Genomic DNA, 26,872 nt, shown 5'->3' with positions numbered 1-26,872 from the left:
AAGTGCACTTTCGGTGATATAGGTGGCCAAATCAAATCTTTTAAATCTCTCCGCATGTCGCTGAAACCGGTGTGTCACACCTTTATCCTCAATCCCAAAGAAATTTCCTAGAACACAACACTTTATCTTATTGTTTGATCAACCATTTTATTATTGCTCTTTGATAACGAAAAACCAAACAAATTATCATTGGTTCTTGTGGATCGACCTCGAATATACTACCTTGTAGTTATATGTATTCGGTTTTTACTTGAGCAGTCAACAAACAAGAAAGCATAACTTAAATAAAATAGTTTGAAATCACAAAGTCTAAGGGATTATCATTCATGGACCATGCTCTAAGGGATTATTATCGACCTACTTAAAAAAAAATTCACATAAGAACATTTTCAAAATACCTAAAAGACAATTTTGAATATATGGAAATTTTGTAAGTTGGAATTTCATGATCAATGATAAATTATGGTTTTTACGGATTTTAACATGATATAATTGTAATTTTTGAGTCTTTTGATTTGTTTTGTATGTTGTTTTTGAGTCTTTACAAGATTATGTACTTATTGGCACATATGGAGCATAATTGAGCAAAATAGGAGGATTTGGAGCATATTCACGCATTAAGGCTAAGCTGTGAAGTTCATAGACAAGTTTAGAGACATGCATCGACCAATGTAGGTGTTGACATCGATCGATGCAGTGTTCATACCAAGACAAGTCCGAGTTTCTCAAAGTTCTGATGATTTACAAAGCTGCCCCAAAGTTTTCTCTAATGCCAATATTAAGTTCTCACATGTTTTGAAAGATATAAATAGGATTTTAGGGTTTTAGAACCCTTAAGCTTTATTTTCTGCAAACTTTAGAGAGAGAGGGAGAGAGAGAGGATTCGGGAAAACGTGTTTAACTTGGAAAATTGTAGAGTTGATGGCAATTAATGAAAACCGAGTTTAAATGATGAGATAATTGTGATAATACATAATGTATATGTACATAGAAAAATGATGCTCACATATGCAATGGAAATCCTAGTTAGATGTTAGGTAATATACCATTTTTAGAACAATCTCTCAAAGCCTTTTCATCTTTTTCCCTGTTAACTTATTAGTTATTACTAGATGTTAGGTATTAGGTAGCCATATTAATCTCTGAGTTTGTTTCTTGCAAGTTGCTAGATAATTACTAAATATTAGGTATTAGGTAGTTAATACTACATATTAGGTATTAGGTAGCGTAGAATGCTCTTTTCTTTTATGCAATTAAAATTTTCTCCTAGACACGATTATTGAGGAGGCCTTTTCAACCAAATTTTCCGGCGTGCCAGTGAGGCTTTTGCTCGCCGGCGTAAGGATCTATTCGTCCCTTTCCATGTTCAATTCATATCTGCTTTTTCTAGTGTATCTTTTTCAAGTTTATTCCCCGTTTTTCCCCTTTTTTAACCTTACTCGAACCCTAATAAATTTTCTCTCCGATCCAAACCAAAACCATTGTATGCTCCCGCCGATCTCCACCTCACCGGAGAGATTGTCTTTGCAAATCTTGGGAAATAAATATTCTCATCCCTCACTATGGCAATATACTATGAAGCTAGGATTTTCTCCAGTGGACTTAGCTTCTATCGTCGATTCAAACCGAGGCCACTGCCTGTTTCCGCCAAACTTTCACTCACTAGAGATATTCCCTACTTCTTAAACATCCTTGTTAACTTCAGACAGTCGCCCCAGCCAGCTCTCATCTCGGCAATCGGTTATGAAACTAGAATTTCCCCAGTGGACCAAGTTAATAATGACGACTCTTACCACAGCCAATGTATGTTCCTGCCTATCTTTTACACATCGGAGAATCCCTTTGCACCGCATATCTCTACGTCAGTCTCGAGCGACCGACAATCTGACCATCCTTTGTGACGTTCTTTTGGAAACCTAGGGTTTTCCCTAGTGGACCTAGGCCTCAGGACATGCCCATTAGTGCAAACACGAGCCAAACCCATCTATTATTCTCATGTTGGTCAAAATAGCAAGCCCAAGCCCTTTACTTCATCGTCCATGGATTATCATTGTGAAGCACCATGTTCACATAATATTTTCAGCTCATATATCAACGGTTGGAGAAACATATCAAGAGATCTCTTTGGATGATTTGGACTGGGAACTAAAATAGAAAGGAAAAGAAACTCTCGACGCATGCACAAAGATGGCAGTATGTTATAAGGTGTTACAATTACCGGCAGACAACGAATATTGCCTCCCATGCTTTCCAAATGGATTGAAACCATCTGTAGATAATCCTAGGTACACGTTTTGAGGCTCATACGCAAAATCCGGATACAGATATTGGAAATGCCTCCATGCTTCTGCATTTCAAGGATGCGTAATCTCTCCATTTGATCTATGTTCTGCGTGCCATCTCATTGGACCAGTCGTACGCTCAGATTAATATAATCACTTCAGCTTTTCTGTGATCGGTAAATACCACATCCGCTTATGTGGAACTGGAACCCTACCGCATGTTTCATGATATCTTGGTTTTTGACAAAATCGATACCTTCTCCTATCTTCATCTTCTCTCAAATAGATCATGCAATTATCTTCGCATACATCTATCATTTGATATGGAAAACCAAGACGGGCGCTAATTTCTGAATCTCGTAATATATACCTATAAAATGATTACCTTCAGGCAAAATTTATTTCACAAAATTTGTTATCGCATCCACACATTCCTCAGCCAAATTGTAGTCCGTCTTTATGGTCATTAGTCCGTTCGGAATCCGTCAGTAATCCGTCAGTAAATTTGAAATTTTCAACCGCTATGAAAAGGATACATTTACCAATGAATTTCTGACGGATATTAATTTAACTTGTAAGAAATCCATTGGAAAGCGAATAATATAAATGACTACAATAGCAGATACATTTACCGAGGAATTTCTGACGGATATTTATAAGATAAGAACAAGAAAAATAACGGATATATTAACCGACCAAATTTCGATGGACGTTACTGACGATAGAATTTGGTCAGTAATCCGTCAGAAATTCTGACAGATTTCTGACGGATTATGTCTGTCAGTATATTACCGATGGAAAATCGACAAACTCTAATAACGTCAGAAATATGTCGGTACACTGTTGGTAATTCCTGACACACAGATGCCCATCATAACTTCCGTCGGTTATGACCTTGTTTTCTTGTGGTGGCTCATTAACCTGGGAGAACATATATTCTTGATGATTTTAAATGTTCTGACGCAGATGCTATGGGGCACGACGGTCTGATCTTCTTGCTAAAGCCTAATATCTCTGAATTTTTTTCCGGTTTGATCTTCAGGGTGTGGTTAAGCGTATGTGAAGACCGGCTCATATGATGGACCGGATGTTTGACCGATCATTAACCAACGGCTGGAAATGGATAGGGACAGTGATGGGAGAGTTGTGGATTTTCTGGATGTATTGTTGAAAGTCAAGGATGAAGAAGATAAGAAGACAAAAATAAACATGAACGATGTCAAGGCGTTGCTCATGGTACGTTAACTATTTTTTTCCCTCATAATGCAAATATATTTTTTCAAAGCTGGTTTGTTTATTGTATAGGACATGGTGCTCGCTGGTACATACACATCATTACACGTCATAGAATTTGCGATGTTCGAGCTATTACACAACCGGGATATCATGAAGAGAGCTCAACAAGAGCTTGACAAAATTGTGGGTAAAGACAAAGTAGTGAAGGAATCTCACATCTCTAAACTTCTATATATTCTCGCCATTATGAAAGAAACTCTAAGGCTTCACACAATTATTCCACTCCTTGTTCCTCGCCGCCCTTCACAAACAACGGCAGACCTAGGAAGAAAGATGGTGGGTCACCTGACCTGGGTAAACTAATAAAATAGTTATTTTTACATGTAATAATATAAAGTTTCAGTAGCACAGATGGTAAAATTCTTTAGTGTTGACCTCTCCGAACCAGAGTTCAAACCACCAATATGATATAAATATTTCTTTTGTTCTATAATTGACCTCCCTAAAAACATTTTCTGGGTCTGCCACTGTTCACAAACCACCGTGGTGGCCGGCTTTACCATCCCTAAAGATTCAAAGATTTTCATCAATGTGTGGGCGATCCATAGGAATACAAACATATGGGAGGATCCACTAAAATTTGATCCTGACAGGTTTCTTGATTAGTCTTGTGACTTCAACGGAAATGACTTCAATTATCTACCGTTTGGGTCTGGTCGCAGGATGTGTGCGGGAATGGCTATGGTCGAGAGGGTTGTTCTTTACAATATGGCTATGTTATTGCATTCTTTTGATTGGATAATTCCCCAAGAAGAGAGAGTTGGGGTCGAGGAAACATTTGGGATCGTGTTTGTTGATGTCCAGATTGGTAACAATTAGAGATTTTAGTTTGGTGGAAAGGATGTCAAAATTCTTTTTATAATTTGGTGCCAGAGCAAAATAGAGTCGGGTTACAAAGTGTACTAGACGAGTTAAAACAGCGAGGGCAAAAGATCGATAAAGAAAAGACGAGCCAACAAGCTCGTTGATCTTAAGCTCTGGACGGGAGCGTAGTCAATCGCTTGTCGTTTCTCTAACCCTCTCTGCTCATTTTTCACTGATCCTTTTTTTTGACGCCTTATGCCCCTATTTATAGAATACCGTATCGGTCCGTCTCTTCGAAAAGACCATAATACCCCTATTCAGGCCTCAATATTCGTTTGAGCTTTTATGGATTGTTAACGGGCCGGGCTTTGTACGAGGTGAAGATCCACACCCAACAGTGTTGAAACTGAAAAATCCACTTGTTGCCACGCTCATGCTAAGGTTGTCCGATCCAAATCTATATCTGTAGTTCAACACAAAGGAAAACTGAATGTTCTACTGCGGGCATGATTTAATAAAATCCGTATTATTACGTGACTAGAAAAATCTCCATATCTAGTTTTTACAATTTGGTCACCTATACGTCTCTGAAAAGAAATTAAGACACAAATACTTAATGTGAAATACATGAGTTTTTACAATTTAGTTTCATAAAATAAAAACTAATGTGAATAGATATATAATTACCATATGTATAGATGTTAAAAAAAATTATTACCATATTATATAAACTTATTTGTATCTGGGTTATTGTTACATTTGGGAACAAATTAAAATTTGCTATTCAGCAAACGATAAGCATGTTAACAAAAGACAAGTAAGGAATGTTAGTAAGACATCATCTTCTCTCCATGATAGCAATATACCATTTACTATAAAGACAAAGAGTTGGTGAGTAAACCGAATCACACCATAACAAGAAAAACCCTGGTCTTTTTCATTTTATAGTTACATAGTTTAATGGTTATTATGATTACTCACGTAAAAACAAAAACATGTAAATCATTACGTTATCTTTAAGTATTTTAAAAGAATAAAGAAAACTACTATATTTCAAAATTACATTTTCAATATTAAACCCTAAACTCTAAATACTAAATTCTACCCCTCAAAACTATACACTAAATATAAAATGGAAAATTCATACCTAAATTCATTTCATAATCAATTTAAAATGTTGTAATGTGTCAAATAATGCTTTTTTATGAAATTTATGGATAGAGTGCTATAATTTTTCATAAAACATGTTTTACTGCTATTTTAGGTTATTTTAGTTCTCACAATTAACACAAAGGTAAGTTTTATTTTCAACTTAGTACATTGTCTTTAGAGTTATAAAATATCACTATATTTTAAAATTAAACTCTAAACTTTACCCTCTAAAAGTTATACCATAAATATAACTGTGTTTTAAAATTAAACTCTAAACGAATTAAAATATTACAATTGTGTTGAAAGTATTTTTTGTAAATTTATAGAGTGTGTTATATTTTTCATAGATCTTGTTTTAGTAATATTTTAGGTGTTGTAAAACACGGATGGTGGATCTTCCATAACCGGCCCATACATGTCCTAGTGTGTAAGGCCCATGGCCGAAGGCCTATTGCTTATTTCCTATTCCTAGTCGGTTTTGTACTAATGGTTTATCTATCCCTATATATATGTAATGATCGATTGAATCAATAATAATAAGAAGAGAAAACCTCCTTAGAGTTTCTCTAGTTTACAACACGTTATCAGCACGATAGCCCTAAACCCCAACTGAGAAAAAGTTCCTAACCCTAAAACCGCCATCGCACATAGAGTCCATGTTCGTCCAAGCTCGGCGATCAGCTTCCGTTCGTGTCCGTGGTCAGCTCCTGTTCGTGATCGGTTCTTGTTCGTGTCTAGGCCGAGGATAGTGATCAAGTTCAAAGTAAATCCAAGGTCTTTAGCTCCCGGATCAATTCCAGTCAACCTCCAAACGGTGGAATATGGCAAAGTGCAACAATCTCCAATATTCTGCCCTTAACGTTTCTGGAGACAACTATCTCCAATGGGCATTGGACACTAAAATCAACCTGAAATCAAAGGATCTTTGCAAATGCATTGAGGATAATAATGTGTGCACTGAGAAGAGTAGATATAAGGCGATTTTGCATATACGCCATCATCTTGCTGAGAGTCTCAAGAACCAGTACCTTACCATTGAGAATCCTCTTGAGCTTTGGACAGAGTTGAAAAACAGATATGGACACCAAAAGACGGTGCTCCTACCCAAAGCTCAATTCGATTGGAAAAACCTAAGGATTCAGGATTTTAAATTCGTGGATGAGTATAATTCAGAGGTATTCAAGATAGTCTTCATCTTAAAATTATGTGGTAAGGAGGTTACTGAGGAGGACTTGTTGGAGAAGACATTCTCAACCTTTCACACCAATAATATATTGCTTCAGCAACAATATCGTGAAAAGGGTTTTAAGACATATGCAAGCCTCATCTCTTGTTTGCTACTTGCTGAGCAAAACAATGAGCTATTATTGATGAACAGTGCATTGAGACCTCCTGGATCTACCCCCTTACCAGAGGCTCACAAGGTTGACATGACTAAGAAAGAGCATCAAAAGCCCAAGGAGACCAAAGAGTCTAACTACGTTCATAGAGATAAGCATCATGGTCGTGGCCGTGGTGGAAGAGGACGTGGTGGTTCTGGCCGTGGGAACCGGTCCAACTTCGGTCGTGGCCGTGGTAGAGGCCGCAGAATATTCAAACCGCAACACAAAGTTAAATCAGTTTGTCACTGATGTGGTATGTCAAATCATTGGGCTAAGACGTGCATAACACGTAAGCATCTCATTGATCTCTATCAAGAGAGTTTGAAAAATGGTCCAGAAGCTAACTTGGTTCATCTCGATGGTGAAGGAGATTTCGACCATGAGAATGATGACCAATTGGATTATGAAACTTCTGATTGCCTAAAAGAGGATAATTAAACATTGATTTTTTTTATTTTTTTTAATTCTCTATGTTTTATGACTTTGGTTTTTATTGAAATATAATTTTGGTTTAAATTCAATTATTTTATTTCCTTCATTATAAAATTATTTGTTTATGTTTTAAAACATAAATTCTTGTCCATTTTAAAAATGGCTGAGGACAAGAACATACTTGTGGTTGATATTGGATCAAGCCACACGATTTTGAAGGATAAGAGATATTTTGTTAATCTCATTTTGAAAAATGCCAATATTAGTACAATTGCGGGTATAGCGAGCTTAATTGAAGGCTATGACCATGCATATTTTATTACCTAATGGCACACATCTTGAAATAAGTGATGCCTTATATTCACCCAGCTCAAAGAGAAGCTTATTGAGTTTTAGAGACATTCGTTTGAATGGTCTACATGTTGAAACTAAGGTGAAGGAAACCAAGAGTTCCTACATATTACTGAAATCACCCAAGGATCTAAGAGAATCCTAGAATCTATACTTGCACTAGCCACTGGTCTTTACCATGCTAAGATTAATATGATAGAGGCTAATTTGGCAATGAATAATATGTTCAATTAACAATTTTCTTTATGGCATGACCGGCTTGGCCATCCGGGTTCTAACATGATGCGTAAGCTAATTATGAATTCTAAAGGGCACACTCTAAAAGAGAGAAGAGTTATTCCTAAGAATTTCACGTGTGTAGCATGTGCACAAGGAAAACTCATTATAAGGCCATCACCAGTAAAAGTCACTAAAGAGATTTTAAACTTTCTGGAAAGAATACAAGGGGATATATGTGTACCAATACACCCACCTTGTGGGACGTTTAGATATTTTATGGTCCTTATTGATGCATCGACCAGATGGTCGCATGTTTGCTTATTATCAACTAGAAACCTTTCGTTTGCTAGATTGTTAGCCCAGCTCATAAGACTAAGATCACACTTTCCAGATTTTCCACTTAAGACTATACGTCTAGACAATGCTGGTGAATTTACATCCCAAGCGTTTAATGAATATTGTATGTCCATAGGGGTGAGTGTGGAACATCATGTGGCACATGTCCATACAAAAAATGGATTAGCTGAATCCTTCATTAAACGGATCCAATTAATTGCTCGACCATTATTCATGAGGTCGCAGCTTCCTCTGTCGGCTTGGGGACACGCAGTATTACATGCAGCTGAGCTTATATGCATCAGGCCATCTAGTGAGCATAAATATTCACCATCCCAATTATGAACGGGTCATGAGCCAGACATATCCCATTTAAAAACATTCGGGTGTGCCGTTTATGTACCAATTGCTCCACCACAGAAAACTAAGATGGGAACTCAAAGGAGGATGAGAATATATGTTGGATATGATTCTCCCACCATTATTGATGCAGCTTATGCATCAAGTGTTGCATAAAAGACCTTTTTCCTTTTCTTCTTTGTCGTTGGGTTTTGGGTGTTATGTTAAACTTCTATTTTTGAATTATCGTTACTTCCTTTTCTTTGGGTAGCTAGGTTTTTTTATCGTTCTATATATAAGTGTTGCTACTGCTTCTTTGTTATGCAGCTTTTGATAATTAATAAAACGAGATTATTCTCTGTCCCTTGTCTTGATTCGATTAAGTTCATCAGAACAAGAAGCCGTGTGAAGATTTGATTAGATTCATCTCACGAGAAGCAGGTCCCAAGCGAGGATTCTAACGAGTTCCTTGGTCGAGCTGATCCATCCGGTTCCCACGCTGCGCCAGGTTGGTATCAGAGCTTTGCTACGTTCCAGTTACGATGCCGAGAGCAAAGAAAGTTACACCTCCCACCGAAGCTGAGATCATTCGTCAAGCACTTGCTGATCTCCAAACCCAAATTGCTAATCTAACGTTAGCAATCACGTTTATGAATTCGCGCCAGGTTCCCCCACCACGTGAGGAAGTCGTGAAAGAAGAAGATGATGCTGAATTTGATGAAAATCCTTTTGCTGGACTAAACAACAATGGTAAGAACCATCTTCCTGTGATCGAACATGCCGATGAAGAAGATTTTCGTTGGGAGCATGGATTCAAGTCTGAAATTCCAGAATTTCATGGTGGACAAGCTGGAGAAGAGCTGCTTGATTGGATTGTTAATGTGGAGGAGATCCTAGAATTCAAAAATGTTCTTCCAGAACGTTGTGTTCCAGTCATAGCTATGCGATTCCGCAATAGAGCTGCAGCTTGGTGGACACAACTAAAAGCATCTCGAGTTCGATTAGGAAAAAAAAGAATTTTATCATGGGATAAATTAAAGAAGCAGATGCGCAAGACATTTATGTCGTTCAACTACGACCACTTGATGTTTCAGCGTTTGCACAATTTACGTCAAGGTCCTCGTTCTGTTGAAGAATATGCCACTGAATTTTTTCTGCTTATAACGAGAGTTGATATAAATGATACAGAACCACAAATTGTGGCACGTTTTGTTGGTGGGTTAAAACAACAAATTCAACATACAATCAATCTTTTCAATCCTCTTACAGTGGCTGAAACTCATCAACAAGCCCTTACAATTGAAGCACAAACTCGTGGAAATTTTTCAAGTTGGAGTTCTTCACGACCGTTTCGTAATTCTTTGCCTCCAAGTTCTTCAACTTCTGTTTCTGATACTGCAGCACCGAAAGGTGAGCTTGCTATTGTGCCTCAAGACACATTGCGTCCTAATTGCTTGGGCACTTTGAGGTGTTTTTCTTGTGGAGAACCAGGTCATCGGCAGTCTGCTTGTCCAACACGTAATCGTCGAGGTCTGCTAATTGATTCTATGGGTAGAGACGTGGAGATTGTGTATGATGATGATAATCTGGATAATGATGAGCATAATGATAATGAAGAATTGCAAGCTGATGTTGGTAATTTGTTGGTACTTAGGCGTTCTTGTTTGGCTCCACGTATAACAGAAGACTTCCCTCAGCGGAATAATCTTTTCTACTCACGGTGCACAATAAATGACAAAGTCTGCAGTTTCATTATTGATTCAGGAAGTTGTGAGAACGTTGTTGCTGCTTCATCTGTGACAAAGTTGAAACTCACTACGGAAACTCATCCCTCTCCTTATAAACTCGCTTGGCTACAAAAAGGTAGTGAAATTTCAGTGTCGCAACGTGCCTTGGTCGCTTTTTCAATTGGAGATTCTTACAAAGACCAAATATATTGTGATGTTGTTCCTATGGATGCGTGTCATCTTTTGTTGGGTCGACTTTGGGAATTTGATCGCCGAGTACACCATGATGGCTTCACCAACATATATACTTTTCGCTTTAACAATCGAAATTTTACGTTGAAACCATCATTGCCTCCAGTTCCTTCTATTACGTCATCTGTGACACAACCTATGCCTCATAATCCAGTGTTACTACTTCAGAAATCTATGTTTTAGACTGCGATGCGAGACTCCGATATTGTGTTTGTCTTGGTTACCACACCTGCGATGTCATTTGTGTCAGACGTCGTGTCACCTCCTGTTTCAGTCGTTGTACCATATTCCATCTTAGTTGTTGTTCCAAATGCATTTACTACTTTGCTTCATGAGTTTGTTGATGTTTTTCCTGAAGACTTACCTACAAGTTTGCCTCCTTTGCGTGATATCCAACATCAGATTGATTTGGTTCCTGATGCGTCTCTTCCTAATAGACCACACTACCGTATGAGTCCAAGTGAGCACGAAGAGTGAAGGCAAGTTGAAGAGTTAATTACAAAAGGATTTTTGCGTGAGAGTTTGAGCCCCTGTGCAGTCCCTGCGTTACTCATTCCGAAGAAAGATGGCTCTTGGAGAATGTGTGTTGATAGTCGTGCTATTAATAAGATTATAGTGTGTTACCGATTTCCTATCCCACGTTTAGATGATTTGTTGGATCAAATTGGTACGGCATCAGTGTTTTCAAAGCTTGACCTGAAAAGTGGATATCACCAAATTCGCATTCGTCCCGATGACGAGTGGAAGACTGCCTTTAAAACGCGTGAGGGTTTGTTTGTGTGGTTGGTTATGCCATTTGGGTTATCTAATGCACCCAGTACATTCATGCGTGTGATGAACCAAGCTCTTCGCCCTTTCATTGGTAAATTCGTTGTGGTTTATTTTGATGATATTCTGATTTTTAGCCTCTCCTTGGAAGATCACTTGGAGCATTTACGTGAGGTGCTTCTTGTTCTACGTCGAGATAAGTTGTTCGCCACTTTAAAAAAATGTGAGGTTGATGCTTTTGAGGTGCATTTTCTAGGATATATCATTTCAGCTCAGGGCCTTGCCGTTGATCCTAATAAGGTTTCCGCTATTCAATCTTGGCCACTCCCAACAACGCTTTCAGAAACTCGAAGTTTCCATGGTTTAGCATCTTTTTATCGTTGTTTTGTGCCTCACTTTAGTAGTCTCATGGCTCCAATCACAGATCGTATACGAGCTGGTACATTTGTATGGACTCCCGAAGCTACACAAGCCTTTGACGTGATTCGCAAAAAGCTTAGCTCGGCTCCAATTTTGGCTCCTCCCGATTTCAGTATTGTTTTCCAATTGCATTGTGATGCATCAAAGTCTGGAATTGGTGCAGTTATGAGCCAGCGTCATAAGCCAATTGCTTATTTTAGTGAAAATTGGCTGGTGCGAGATCTCGTTATAGCACTTATGATCTGGAACTTTATGTTGTTGTTCAGGCCATTAAGCATCGGTGGCATTACTTGTTCCATAAGGAGTTTGTTTTGTACACCGACCATGACGCACTCAAACACCTTAACAGCCAAGACAAATTTTCGTCTCGACATGCTTCTTGGATGGTTTGAATTCTCACTATACGCTTCATGAGGAGTTCTTGTTTCATGGTTCACGTTTATGTATCCCGGAATGTAGCCTTCGGCTTCAACTCATTTCGGAATTACATAATGAAGGACATCAAGTGTTGCATAAAAGACCGTTTTCCTTTTCTTCTTTGTCGTTGGGTTTTGGGTGTTATGTTAAACTTCTATTTTTGAATTATCATTACTTCCTTTTCTTTGGGTAGCTAGGTTTTTTTATCGTTCTCTATATAAGTGTTGCTACTACTTCTTTGTTATGCAGCTTTTGATAATTAATAAAACGAGATTATTCTCTGTCCTATGTCTTGATTCGATTAAGTTCATCAGAGCAAGAAGCCTTGTGAAGATTTGATTAGATTCATCTCACGAGAAGCAGGTCCCAAGCGAGGATTCTAAAGAGTTCCTTGGTCAAGCTGATCCATCCGGTTCCCACGCTGCGTCAATTATTAAGTATCTTGAGCCAACTACGGGTGATTCTTTTAAGGCCAGATACGCTTATTGTCAGTTTGCTAAATCCGAATTTCCTATGTTAGGTGGAGAGACAAACAAGCTGGTCAAAGAAATTTTATGGATTCAAACATCCTTAAATTGGCAAGATCCTCGGACTCTAGCATGTGAGGCAGAGGTCCTAAAGATTATAAATTTGTAAAAGCTAGCTAATCAATTGCCAGATTCCTTTGCTAACCCAAAGAGAGTAATAAAATCGTACATACCAGTTTGTAATGCACCAGTACGTATTGATGTTCAAAAGGAACACAATAATCAAGTTGTTACAGAGTCTAAGGCCTGTTTGAAACGTGGTAGACCAATAGGTTCCAAAGATAAGAACCCTCGGAAATCTAAGAAAGGTGAAAATAACACTGAGGTTAAAGAAATTATAGACATGGTCGCGGCAAATCCTAAGGTACTAAATGAGGTTTGGGACGCTGAACCTCAAGGTCCTGAAGGTATTGATAATAATGAGATCTCAATCAATTATATTATGTCTGGAATACAATGGAACCGAAAAGATGTCGACATCGATGAAATATTTCCATACAAGATATCACTTGAAATAAATGAGGATCATGAACCCACATCTATATTAGAGTACAGTCCAAGTAAAGATTGGTTAAATTGGAAAGAAACCATTGATGTGGAGTTGAATTCATTAAAGAAAAGGAATGTGTTTGGTCCGATCTTAAGGACACCATTCAATATAAACCAGTTGGACATAAGTGGGTCTTTGTAAGAAAGAGAAATGAGAATAATGAAATCGTGAGATATAAGGCACAGCTTGTAGCACAAGGGTTCTCTCAAAGACCCGGAATAGATTATGAGGAGGCATACTCCCCTGTGATGAATGCAACAACTTGTAGATTCCTAATAAGTCTGGCTATAAGAGAAAAACTGGATTTGCGGCTAATGGATGTAGTGACCGCATATTTATATGGTCCACTGGATAATGAAATTTATATGAGATTACCAGAGGGTATTGAGCTCAAAGATAAGAGCGGTTCTCGAGAACAATACTGCATAAGGCTAAACAAATCCCTTTATAGACTGAAAAAAAGTGGGCGAATGTGGTACAATAGACTAAGTGAGTACCTAGCTAAAGAAGGTTATAAGAATGATTCCATCAGTCCATGTATTTTTATAAAGAAGTTTGCAAACAAAGGATTTGTAATCATATCAGTATATGTGGATGATTTGAATATCCTAGGAACCTCTAGGGAAATCGTCCAAACAGTTGAATATCTCAAGAAAGAGTTTGAAATGAAAGACCTAGGTAAAACTAAGTTCTGTTTGGGATTGCAGCTTAAGTACATAGATAATGGGATCCTTGTCCATCAAATGGCATATACTAAAAAGGTACTCAAGAGGTTTAATATGGACCAAGCTCACCCATTGCCTAGCCAATTGTTGTGAGAAGTTTAAATTTGGATAATGATCCATTTGGTCCAAGGAAGGACGATGAAAAAGTTCTCAGTCCGGAAGTGCCATACCTCAGTGCTATAGGAGCCTTAATGTTCTTCTCTAGCCACACTAGAATAGATATATGTTTTGTCGTGAACCTCCTAGCTAGATTTAGCTCTTGTCCAACCCAAAGGTACTGGAACGGTATCAAACATGTGTTGCGTTTACCTACAAGGAACGCTTGATTTGGGTTTATTTTATACTAAGTATAACAAAGAAGGTTTAGTTGGTTTTGCTGATGCAGGTTATTTATCGGATCCGCATAATGCTAGGTCTCAAAACGGCTATGTATTTACACACGGTGGTACAACTATTTTGTGGTGTTCTATGAAGCAAACCATTGCGGCCACATCATCTAATTATGCAGAGATTTTGGCAATGCATGAAACCAGCCGTGAGTGTGTATCGTTGAGGTCAATGACTCAACATATCAGGACAGATTGTGGCATGGTCGACGATAAGGAACCAACAATTATATACGAACACAATATACAGCCTGCATCGCACAGCTCAAGGAAGGATATATCAAGGGAGATCGGACAAAGCACAATTTACCGAAGTTCTTCTTCACACATGAACTACAAAAGGTCAGAGAAGTTTAAGTGGTACAAGTTCCATCTTGCGACAATTCAGCCGATCTTTTCACCAAATCATTACCGACATCAACATTCAAGAAGCTCACGCACTAGATTGGAATGCGGAGACTTAAAGACTTTTAGTGATGCTTGGAACAGGGGGAGTAATGCGTGCTGTACTCTTTTTCCTTCACCATAGTTTTGTCCCAATGGGTTTTCCTGGTAATGTTTTAATGATGCAGCACCCCCAAACGCATTATGGAGATCCCTTAGCATTTGCACGGTTATGCCATCCAAGGGGGAGTGTTGTAAAACACGGATGGTGGATCTTCCATACCCGGCTCATACATGTCCTAGTATGTAAGGCCCATGGCCGAAGGTCCATTGCCTATTTCCTATTCCTAGTCGGTTTTATACTAAGGGTTTATCTATCCCTATATATATGTAATGTTCGATTGAATCAATAATAATAAGAAGAGAAAACCTCATTCGAGTTTCTCTAGTTTACAACATTAAGGTATTTTTATAAATTATAAATTTATAACCGTTTTGGTAATACCAAAGTGTTTTTTGGCGTATATTTTATAATAAATCAAATAGTTAGAATTTGTTTGTTTGTTTTTTTTTTTATATCGAACTTATATTGTGAGACAGAGAGGAGTGTAAACCATGTTACATGATGAAGATTTCATACTTTTATTCTTAGATATTGTGGGTGGGATGTCTGTCTTAACTATTCAAAAATAAAATAATCTCGTTCAGACTAAATTTCCTTTTAATATAAAGCCAGAGTATGAGGATACACATCTCCAATTTGGTGCTATTTTAGTTTCTTAAATCAAGACAGCGACACGAATTTTAGATTACAGCTAATGAGCTGACTAAAAAAATCTACTAATTGTAAAATTATATATTTGTCTAAACTAAAATTAGAAATATTAAAATAACTATAAATTTAAACAGACTAATATTACCTTAAAATATGGATGTGCCAAATACCAGATCACCATGGCAGATCACATTTTCTATATTTTGCCAACTATGATTACAATACTATCGCCATTGTCTACCCTTCTCATCATAGTCAACTCTGTCTTNTTTTTTTTTGAGTCTGAACCGGTTTTTCAATAAACCCGAATATTCAAAATCAACGGTTTATATTTCTTTCCAAATTGCTCAATCGGATCTATGAATTTGATAAATATAGTTTTTTTTTTCAAAAGATGTATTGGTTTTCTAATTTTGTGTATCTGTCTCCAGGTTCACGATTGTTAAACCGGACTAGTGTACCAGCCAACAGATTCGGTTCTGGCGCCAACGGGGAAAAAGGGGACAACGACAGAAAGGGATAAGGGTAGTAACGTCATTCTAAATAAAACCAAAACTGTGATTAGAAGATAAATCCCTTCTATAATACGAGAAGGGTTTCTCAAAAAATCAGAGACAAACAAAAAAAAGAACAAAGAACCTCACGAAGCCTCATCATCTCGGGTAAGTTTCTTCATGAACAAATATAGACATGAATCTAAGATTGATCGATGTGAATCAGATCATCTTGTCTCGTTCTTTTTAGTCGTTTAGGTTTATATAAGTTGAAGATGTTTTGTTTTCGTTATGTTAATGTAAACTAACCGCAAAAAACATATATATAGAAAAGTTCTAAGAATGGTTTTTTTTTTTGTTGGTGGCTGGATTATTAATCTTTAAGAAAAGATGGGTTATTGGAAATCAAAGGTTGTTCCAAGGTTTAAGAGATTGTTTGAGAAGAGTCCAGAAAAAAAGACTGATGTTGTTGAGGAGAAGCCACGAGATGCTGAAGTTGTGGGGGAGGTTGTCAAAACCGAAGAACCAGCCAAGGTAGAAGAAACCAAACCGGAGGAAGTAATTGCAACCGGGGAGAAAGAGATAGAAATCGTTGAAGAGAAGAAAGAAGAGGCTAAACCGGCTGAGGTTCCGGTTACAGTCCAGGCCCCCGCAGCTGCGGAGGAGGAGAAGAAGCCGGCCGTTGAAGAGGAGAAGAAGACCGCGACGGTGGAAGAGAAGAAGCCAGCCGTGGAAGAGGTGAAGAAGCCAACCGTGGAAGAAGAGAAGAAGCCAGCCGTGGAAGAGAAGAAACCTGTGGAGGAGGTGAAGAAAGAAGTGGTTGCCCCAGCGCCGGTGGTTGAGACTCCGTTGACCAAGGCTCCGGAAACTAAGGTGGTCGAAACTCCGGCCAAGGCACCGGAAACTCCGGCGGCAGAGCCACAAAAGGCTTGAATTTTCTTCATGGTACATTTTTCTAAAAAAGTATTGGTTGTCTTTGTGTGGATAATTTATTTTGTTTGTTTATTTGTTTTATTATCCATGTGAATTTACTCTATACATTAATTTGCTTGCTTGAATTATATGTTTTATGATACAATCACTTCTTATTTTTCTAAATTCTATTTTTCATATTCACCTTAAAAAAACCAAAATATATATATATATATATATATATATATATATATATATGTAGTTTTATGATCAGTGTATTAAGAAAAAAAAACATTAGTTCACACATAATGTAACTTAACTCTTGAATCTGTGAATGAAGTCGAGTTTAGTGACTTTAGTCTAATGACTTCGATAACGAAAAGATAAGTTTTTATACATTGTCCAGAATTAAACTATACTATATATACAAATCGTAAATTTCATTTTTTTTTTCTTTAGAAAACTCAGCCTTATCTGCGGATTGAATTGACTCATTAAAAAACTTATGCTTGATAATTACAGAAACGAATTCTCTACTATAGTTTCTAATCGTGGCAACAAACATGGAATCTTAAGATTAATTCCTTCTGATATCAATGTAAGTTACATTATGTAACATACGTGCAAGCAAGAAAGAACATGATATTCAAGATATGCACATATTAATTATATGCAACCACTTTTAAATTTATTATTACTCAAATGACGTGGTACGCACTCTTCTGCATCACTGGAATTTCGTTTTTCTCTTAGACACAATTAAAAGTTTCGTAATCTTCCTTGATAATATTATTAGGAGATAAAAAATATCTATCAGTTTTGTTGGATTCGGACTTATCTTTAATTAAGTGTTCAAAGTCATTGTTTTGACTACTGACTAATTTAATTATTTGATCCATCTTCGTTTGATATAATAAGTTCAACCGGCGGAAAAAATGTTGGTTGATGTGATATCGATCTGTACCTTCGTGTGTGTGAGTCATAAAATATTAAAGGTTGATTTAAACTGAGTTTATGTCATGTTAACCACATGACGGTCGACTAGTGGTTCCCATTTGGTTGGAAGAGTTGCTTTATTGATCCAAGTCAGAAATCAATTCTTTACGACTCATTTGAATATCCAAAGAAAGGATTTATCCGTGGACTGTATCTCTCCAAAAATTAGTCTCGAGTTTATATCATGTTATGGATGGTGTGTATTTTCGTATCACTTGGGCAGGTCCGGCTCAAATGTCAAAACTCAAAACACATCAATAAAAGTAAGTAATATTGGGGGTTCTTTAATTCCATAAAATAGTCTTCTTTTTCCTGAATTAAAAATCAAATAATCTTTTTTTCTAAGGCAATTCCTTTGAACTCAACAAACGTTTGGGATTTTTTACTAGCCCAACCCATTTCTTGATTTTTTATAGAGTACTATTCACAACCCAACTCTCATGTGGATGATTGAGTATACCCTAAATCTAGGGAGAATCATTCATTTCATCTGTCATATAGTGGATTTTAATTATTTGAAGTAAAACTCTCAAAGCTAGTCTAGTTTGAACCATTATACCTTTGAGAGAAGAGCATCAAGACTTTGGTCAAAACCTTGAGTGTTCCTATGCAAGTTTGATAATAGTCAATTAGTCATACCAAATTAACAAACTAACTAAAAATAAAAAAACTTGTGTAGTTACTTCATTATTGATGTCAAATGTCCACTTTGTACATGTGTCTCTTTGAAAATATTTTATTATGAGTTTTTAGAGAGTATGTTTATCAATCATTATTTTGTACAAAGGAATTGCAGGTTTATTAGACTTGCGAATTTGTATAACTTATTCTTTAAAGGGATTAGATTTTACAATGTAAATTTCTATTTTATATAATTTTCGAATTATTTGTCTACTCGGTCGAATCGGAGCGGTCCAGAAACTTTGTCTGGCTAAAAAGGAGTAACTGAAAAAAAAATTAGTTTAACGTGTTTGATTTTAGTTAGCTAAGAGAAGATCTAATGACTGAGTAAGATTAGTAACAGCTCAATCAGAATCTTGTAACTCAAAGTCAAGCTCACATCTGCAAAACGAAAAGACCAAAGAACAAACTTGTTGTCACTATACACATTTGAGCTTCTTGATCAAATCTTTGCACTTGAGGTGATTCCTCAAAACTCAATAATTCGGTTGATTTCTTGATGGCACATGTTAAAATGCAATTGAAAATATCGGTTTGTTAAAGAGTCTCGCATAGCTTCCATTGCTTCACTGTTTCGCTCAAACGAACTGGAACCTTGTTAGACCAGTCACTAAGATCAGGTAAGGCTCCTGTTAAGGCAACAAAGTTGAGACCTTGTGAATCTGGTGTTCTCTTCCAGCTAACCTGCAATGCAAGTGGCAAATGGGGTTTAATCTTTTACTTCTTTTCATTCAAAAAGGATGGAGATGAAATGTGTTACTTACTTGTCCGGGAAATGCTTCTGCCAAGATCTTGACGGTAGAATTCAACATCCAGGCTGAATCACTCAACACCAACTGTGGTTTTCCATTCTGCAGTTCTTTTTCGATTCCAGCACAATTCACCATAATGCGACCGTTAGGCATTAGCCTACTAGCCAGCTCATGCCAAATCGGGACCTAAAGGAAATCAAAAATCAAAATACTAATACGCAAAGTGTCAATGTGTGACTAAATAATACTAAATAATACTAATAACCATACCTGTTGCAGCTGATCTAAGACCTTTCCATCAGCAAACAAATCAACAATGATCCCTACATCAACATAAGAATCCAAGATTTCAGATAAGAACAATAGAAGACACAACATACATTTATCTTGAAATCTCACCAGCATATCTTCCTGTAGCATCTTGATAAGGCGAGAGAGCATCATCTACAAGAACAGAAAGTCTACCGCCTTGTGAGGTCGGTTTCTCAAGCTCAGACAGCCCAAGATAGTCTCTTGCTTTCTCAATCAACTACTGTCCATACAAGAAAACACATTGAACTCAAGTTTCCAATAAGCCAAAAAAAAAAAAAAACACCGCAAGATAATCTGACTGTGTCAAGATAGCTTCTTACATACAATTTCATCAATCTCCCAACCTTCAAGCTGCATAGAAGGCCACAACTCAAGAATCAATCTTGCAGCTGTTCCACCACCCTAAAATAAAACACACACACACACATGTAAACAACATCATTGAGTAAAACAACATCAGCCTATGCATATCTCAGACAATCAGAATGAGACTCATAGCACAGTGCTCACCAAGCCATAGATTGCAATAGGACCATCAGGGATAATAGGAGGCAAACTTGCAAACTCATCCTACAACAAAAAATGTTGATATGATTCTGTTCTCTTTGACATAAACCACATTGATCTCTCAAATGAGAAACATTTCAGCAATGTCATACCCAATAAGATCCAGTCCAGTTCTGACCTCCTTTATTGATGACACTATGCACATTCTCTACAGAAATGAGATTTAAATTAATATCAGAGGATTTGATATTTGATAATACAAGCTTACTTATCCAAAAACAGAGCAATTAGGGTTATAAGAATCTCACGAGTTGAATCAAGGAGAAGGTATCTGGAAGAAACAGTATCCACTATAACAATCTCATTGTATCTGCTTCTTACGGCTGCCACAACCCAATAGTCTTCTTCTTCTTCGTCATCTTTTTTGCTAGGTTCTTGTTGAATTTGCCTCTCTTCACGGTCACTTTGCTTGACGCAAAACGAAATTGAGAATCTGGGTTTGTTCTGAGGAGGGTTTATGAACAAGGGTTTTGAAAATTGAGATGAAAGGAAGCAGCTTTCGTATTGAGAAAGTGAATGTAGAGATGAGATGGCCATAGATCTCAAAGCTGCCATTTTTGGTTTGTTCTCTTTGCTTCAAAGTCTTATCCTTTTCTCTTCCTTTTCTACCTTCACTTCGATTTTTGCAACGGTAGGTGTCTTGCCGTTTATTAACTATACAAACGGCACGAGGTTTGTATATAGAAAGTCAAGTCTTTGGGACGTTTTAACAAAGCTCAAACGTGTGTTTTAGAAACGACAGGATTTGTTTCTCACAATTAGAGAACATACATTGGTTAGGTTATCTCCAACGGAGGTTTTAACGTGGGGTTTTAAGGGAAAAGAGATAAAAAATAAATTAGAAAATGGAAAAAAACTGAAGAGCTCCTCTTATTGGCTCTGTTTAATATAGAGCAATTTTTTTGGCCCAATTGTGTTCTTTTTCTTCCTATCCCTCTTGATACTAGGATTTTTGTGTCTCCTAGTAGGTTCAATTAATCTTATGTGTTGTAGACAACGAACATCACAACTTAGCTAATCCAATCTCTTGGTAAAAGCTACTCAGACTCAACCACTTCTATACCCAGTTCTCGCTAGAGAAACATGGTTGAGCAGGCATGACATACAAGTTCGTTCATGTCAACAAACATCATAGACAACTAATCTCTTAGGCTAGGAACGTAAGTCTCTGGCACTAGGTGGTCAGACAATTCATCAAACACCTTTTGGGTGTGAAAATGTCTCGAACCTAGTTCCAATTGATCAGAGAGAAACTAGCATTTCTAACACTAGTCCAGAAGGGAATCATAAAATCAAAGCTTAAACACTCTGCATCCTAAGATCCTCCACCTAATCTATCACATCCTCAAGGACTACTACACTACTCAAATCCGAAAATAATTATCCAAGATACAAACACAGAAAACATTGAACCAAGCATAATAAGATAGATAAAAATGAGAAGAACAACTTTTGAGAAGGAATCAAGTACAAAAACCGAATAAACTCGGAGATGTCAGATTACAAGTCTGAGAACATTTTTAGGTGGCTAGGTTAACCATAAGAACAAAAATGAAAATGAGATAAAAGATAAGATGTCCTAAACCAAGACTTAACAAAATGTATATATAGTAAAATCGTGTGAATCCCTAAAACTTAAAACGACAAGATAGAGCGTCGGTTCGAGAGTCTCCTGAAGCGTGTCAGACGGAGTGTCTTCCTGGCATGCGTGATTTCGTCCGTGTGCGTCTAGTGGCTCGATTGGTGTGAGTAGTAGTGGGTCGAGCAGTGCGAGTGAAAATGGCTCGAGCATGGTCGGTGAAAGTGGTTCGAGCTGGGTGTATACACATCTACTAAAACGATAATAACTATTGACCCACACCTCCGATTGGCTTGAAATAAACGACATTGGAAATATGACTCAATTCTCTAGAACTTTGATGAAGACATCAAAAGCTGAATCCCTAGACCGGTGGCTCGAGTGATGGCTCGATTGAGTGGTCCGACTGGTGCCCTAAGAGTGGCTCGATTGCGTAGGTCGAGAGTGGCTCGATTGTGGAGGTTGAGAGTGGCTCGATCGTGTGCGTCTCCGACGTCTCCTTAACACCGGAAATACTTCAAAATTCACAATGCATGCAAGGATGATGCAAAAACTTCCTAAACATGCAAAGTGTATAAAAGAGATTCTAAAATGATGCAAAATGACTAGTTATCCTAGCTAAATGTATGACACATGCATGCTAAGGAGATGCAAAATATAGACATATCAACTCCCACAAACTTATTCTTTGCTTGCCCTCAAGCAAACAATCAAGAACAAAATATGGAAGAGAGGTGTGAAGCTGGGGTCTCAGAACCTAAAACATGCTGGATAGAATAGTTAGAATCAAGGTCCTTGTTTTTAGTTCTATGATGCATGGTGAAAGAACTTTATTTCTTTGATCTACACATGCAATCCTATCAACCACTCCCTTTAACATTCATTAACAAAGAACCGTGAATCAAGCTAAGCAATGTCATTGAACTCATTTGGCTAGGGTAAAAGGTCAGAGATATAGATGATCTCCTTCTCAAGTAGTTTTATCAATATAGAACAAGGTTCTCTCACGACAAGGAGTTGAGCTTAAGAGAAGGCTAAAGGTTGAAACCAACTGATACATACAAAAGCAGCGTCCTGTCTACCGAAAGAACATTCCAAACCGAAGTTGGTCTTATCTCTACCCTTCATCAGAAACTTCATCTCAAACCCATTCTTTCATTCTTTAGATTTGGTCTTAGGAGGAGTTCACTTCTTATCATTCTAGCGGATTGGGAAATCTTTACTATCGGTAAGGTTCTTTTTCTTTTCTTCTAAGGACTCTAGACATTTTAAACATTTTATTTTCTTTTCTTTGTCTAATCTTTTTGTTTTATGCCCAGAACCAATAACTCATTATTTCGCTCAACCCAAATCCTTTACTAGACTTGTAAACCTTGAAAACACATCCCCTCCTAAAGACTTTCTACCCTCAACTTTCTTTTTACTCTTCATTTTTCTGCACAAATCCATACCTAATGCCCAAAATCGAGTTCTCACCTACTCCTACTAGTCCGGATAACGCGAACTAGAACTACACAGGATCCTACTCTTGTCGGTTAGAACCTAACACTTTCTAACAAGCTCAACTCGGAAAAAGGCCTGACACTCAAGAATACAATTGGCTTGAAAGAAGGGTTGGTTAATGGTGTGGGGAACTGTTCTAAAGATGGGAATCAGCTACTTGGATTAACAAAGGTGGTAAAAAGGAGAAAGATAATCCAAGTATGTATGTGGTATCCATGAGTTCAATTTCAATGCATAACAGGATAATTGCAAGTCAGGATTAGGTACAGGTATATAGGGAATGATATCAATTCAAAACATGCTTCAATCTTACAATTTCAAGTTCAATCAACATGCATCAAAGAACTAATAACAAGGGCCTTGATGCTATCCTATTGAATTCAGCATGCTACCAAGGTTACAATCATCATCAACCCCTATTCTAAATGCAACAATCCTTTATGAATGACACTAGACTCAATCCTAATGTGCAAGTGTAAGCTACATGAACACACTCTATTTTTTTGTCGAAATTTTTGAATTTTTTTTTTGTTTTTTCTATGCAAATAAATGAATGCAGACTCAAACATGATATGATACAAAAATATGAAATAAGAATCACAGAACACAACATCAGATATATCATCTCAAACCTTCCCCCAAATTTAAATTACACAATCTCCTGTGTAGGAAAAATTTGCAGAAGTATTTGAGAATCACAACAGAAACAATGCATCAATGAAATGGTATATACAAAGGAAGGTAGGAGTACCTCAGTAGTAGAAGAAGGAGTTGGTGCTCGCCCAAGGAGGAGCGTTGTACTGGCTTTGTCCCTTGCCTTGATCCGGATCTGCGGGAGTTACCTCAACTGCTTGCGTGTTCTGAATTGTGTTCGGTTGGTCATCGCATTGCATGTCGTCGACTCTAGACTCACCATGGTCCGATACTACCACCTCGGTAGGCTGATGAAGGTCTTGATGTTCGACCGGCTGCTCAACCTCCTGCATATCCTGATAATCACCTTGACCTTCATCTCGCTGCTCAACCTCTTGCTCAGCTTGAGCTACGGAATGACGCGCTGATCGCCGACTAGAAGAGGCTCTGGAACCTCACTAACCGCGTCTCTGTCTCCCCCTAGACTCGTGTGACGAGTGGCGTGAAGGAACGGGTGAGAGCTGACGCTCCCAAGGTACATATGAAGATTGACGTGCTGGAGAAGGATTCGGAGAAGGTGTTCGCGCTAGGGTCGTGGAAGGACGTCTTGACATTGGTCTAGTGTCCTCGGGGATAGACCTAGGGATAGCGGTTGTGGAAGTCGAGCAGCTAAACTTGCGCATGAAGCTCTTGATAGTCTTGGTGAAGCTGCTGAGCGCCTTGTCTCTGGCTTCCCCCCATCGCTGAAGCTGGTTGAGGCGTTGATGAGCTGCTCTGACCCCCTTAGCCATTCTCAGGTATGAGTACTCCTCTAAGTAGAACTGCTCTGGACGGTACTCCTCGGTGTCTTCCTCCATTGGCTCGGCCTCTGCTTCAGAATATGCAATCTCTATCCGCTGCACCTCATCCCCAGACTCGTACAGAGTGTCTGTGGGAGGTATGAACTCTACATGTTCACCCCTCAAGATAGTAGTCTGCTCGACGCAAGGCAGGAGTAATCTCGATGCACCGACTTCCGGATGCAAAAACTTGTAAATAAAACGTCCCTGCCTCAGACCCCGCTCCAGAGTACGCAACTGCCGCAGGTTGTTCAAGTCGATCCTGTGTGGTGAGTGTGGCTCGGAATGTAATGGGACACCAGTTGCCTCAAGAAACCAAGTCACCACGCCGCCCATACATATCACTCCGAGAGAGTTGTTGTTGTTGAGTCTCGAGACCCAAGTTTTGTATAACGTCATGTAGTTGAGGAGGTAGAGCGAGACGGAAGTGTTGGACGTGTCACCTTGCAGCTCGGTTCCATCCATTGCCGTGAATGAGAGTCCTTTAAATGCTAGATCAATCATCTCAAGCTCGCTGTTCGTGATGTATCCCTTAATTTCCTTAGCGTAGAATGCATTGGCCACTGCCTTCTGGAAGTAACGCAACACTGGATTTCTCAGGTTCAACGCTTTCGTTTTCGATGAAGTGAATGTGGGTGTGCTTCCAATCGTCGCCCAGAGTGCTGATATTTCGTTCCGGTCGAACTGCGGCGTAGTCCCCGTCCCGCCGGGAAATCCAAGCATCTCTTTGACGGTTCTAAGGGTGAGAGCGTAGAATTGGCCGTGAACGCGAAATGTAATATAACCCAGACCTCCATCAAACATCATTCCCGGCTCATCCGCATATAAGTGCATCTCTTGGGTGTGTTCATGAGTCTCTCCAGATGGCACTGCCTAAACAGATACTGAACATCCTCTGCAATCCAAAGTTGTTGCATCGTCTCCACATGGGGATACCTTGTGCCATCGAATTCCAACTGCTGGAACAGCTCGTAGTATTCCTTGGGAGTTAGTTTCGTCTCAGCGCTCTTCCGTCGGACCGATTTTCTAGGAGCTTGTTCTGAGCGCAACGCAGGTTCCTCTTGTTCGTAATCACTCCCGTCCTCCTTTGAGTTTGAAGCTCGTGCCGGCCTCTTTCCGCGACTCTTTCTCTTAGAGAGTGGTTTATCTAGTCTGCTTGACCCAGCGCCATGCGTAGGCGGCTTAGAAGTAGCAACACGTCATGGTACCTCACAACCATACATCTCATACATCTCGTCCCAAAAATTGTCAGACATTGTGGAGGAATTGACGAGAGTGAGTATGGCTCGATCGAGATTTTTATAGTGGCTCGATCACGGGGATGGTCGATTGACAGAGTGAAGACGGTGGCTCGAACGGAACAGTTGGACCGCGTAGACGTGCGTCTCGAACGAGGAAGTGTAGCGGAGGAGAGAATCGATAGTGGCTCGATTATAAACCGGCTTGATTGGTGAGAGTGGATATGCCTCGATCAAAAGTTGAGCGTGTCTCGCGCGTGTGGCTCGATGGTGAATGGCTCGAGCAGGGGTTGGATTGGCGAGAACAGCGTGGCTTGATCGGTACAGCAGAGTGAGAGGGTTGCGGATATGGCTCGATTGACGCGTCACGGAGATGATCGGAATTTGACAGTGGCTCGAGCGGGGTAGAGAAGAGTAGCTCGAGCGAGAGAGATGGTGACAATGGCTCGATCGGATTGATGATCTTGTCCACTGATAGCACGTGTGAGTGGCTCGAGCAGTGGAGTGCGGAGCTGTAGGGAGTGAGACGTGATGTGAGTAGCTCGAACGGTTGCAGGTTGGGCGGCAGTGGATCGAGCGAGTGGCGGCGGTGACGACGTCGATCGAGGATGGGATGAAAACGACGAGATTCACGGTCGAGTTGCAAGGTGAGGGAGTGAAGGTCGAATTATTGGTGAGAAAGGAGAGACATTAGAGTGATTGTTTTATAGGGAGGTGAAGAGTGAAGATAAGTGGTGGTAATGAGGTGAGGTTTAATGATGAAGGAGATTCGAAGGAGTGTGCAAGTGGGGAAGAAAAGGAGTGTGGAAGAGGGGAGATGTGGGAAGATATGACACAAAGGT

At 38.8% G+C, this 26,872-nt stretch overlaps 2 protein-coding genes and 1 pseudogene across 4 annotated transcripts; 2 read left to right on the top strand and 1 right to left on the bottom strand.

Annotated features, from left to right (window-relative positions):
• On the top strand, window positions 3,268-4,851 carry LOC109130539 (annotated as a pseudogene).
• On the top strand, window positions 16,077-17,108 carry LOC104760502 (plasma membrane-associated cation-binding protein 2-like). 3 transcript variants are annotated; one of them, XM_010483442.2, is made up of 2 exons: window positions 16,077-16,186; window positions 16,409-17,108. In XM_010483442.2, exon 2 carries the CDS (start codon window positions 16,409-16,411, stop codon window positions 16,949-16,951), a length of 543 nt encoding a protein of 180 aa, XP_010481744.1. In that variant the 5' UTR covers window positions 16,077-16,186; the 3' UTR covers window positions 16,952-17,108. The 3 variants fall into 3 exon arrangements, with proteins under 3 accessions (XP_010481744.1, XP_010481743.1, XP_010481742.1); XM_010483441.2 differs by having other exon boundaries at window positions 16,085-16,186; window positions 16,404-17,108; XM_010483440.2 differs by having other exon boundaries at window positions 16,118-16,186; window positions 16,387-17,108.
• On the bottom strand, window positions 18,925-20,833 carry LOC104760503. Its single transcript, XM_010483443.2, has 8 exons — window positions 20,487-20,833; window positions 20,331-20,386; window positions 20,182-20,241; window positions 19,996-20,073; window positions 19,759-19,888; window positions 19,630-19,682; window positions 19,372-19,545; window positions 18,925-19,291 (listed from the first exon to the last, which is right to left on the bottom strand). The coding sequence occupies exons 1-8, from the start codon at window positions 20,791-20,793 to the stop codon at window positions 19,145-19,147; spliced, it is 1,005 nt and encodes a 334-aa protein (XP_010481745.1). The 5' UTR covers window positions 20,794-20,833; the 3' UTR covers window positions 18,925-19,144.

Source organism: Camelina sativa, chromosome 18 (genome assembly GCF_000633955.1).
Source record: "Camelina sativa cultivar DH55 chromosome 18, Cs, whole genome shotgun sequence".
Lineage (NCBI taxonomy): Eukaryota > Viridiplantae > Streptophyta > Magnoliopsida > Brassicales > Brassicaceae > Camelina > Camelina sativa.
The sequence above is the reverse complement of the archived record's forward strand: the minus strand, read 5'-3'. Positions and strand labels throughout refer to the sequence as shown.

Excerpts from the sequence above, each read along its gene's own strand:
- LOC104760503 (XM_010483443.2), bottom strand. The coding sequence starts at position 20,793 with ATGGCAGCTTTGAGATCTATGGCCATCTCATCTCTACATTCACTTTCT. Across the intron at positions 20,242-20,330 it reads ACTGGACTGGATCTTATTGG|GATGAGTTTGCAAGTTTGCC; the intron begins GTATGACATTGC and ends TTTTTGTTGTAG. Across the intron at positions 19,889-19,995 it reads GTTGGGAGATTGATGAAATT|TTGATTGAGAAAGCAAGAGA; the intron begins GTATGTAAGAAG and ends TATGGACAGTAG.
- LOC104760502 (XM_010483442.2), top strand. The coding sequence starts at position 16,409 with ATGGGTTATTGGAAATCAAAGGTTGTTCCAAGGTTTAAGAGATTGTTT.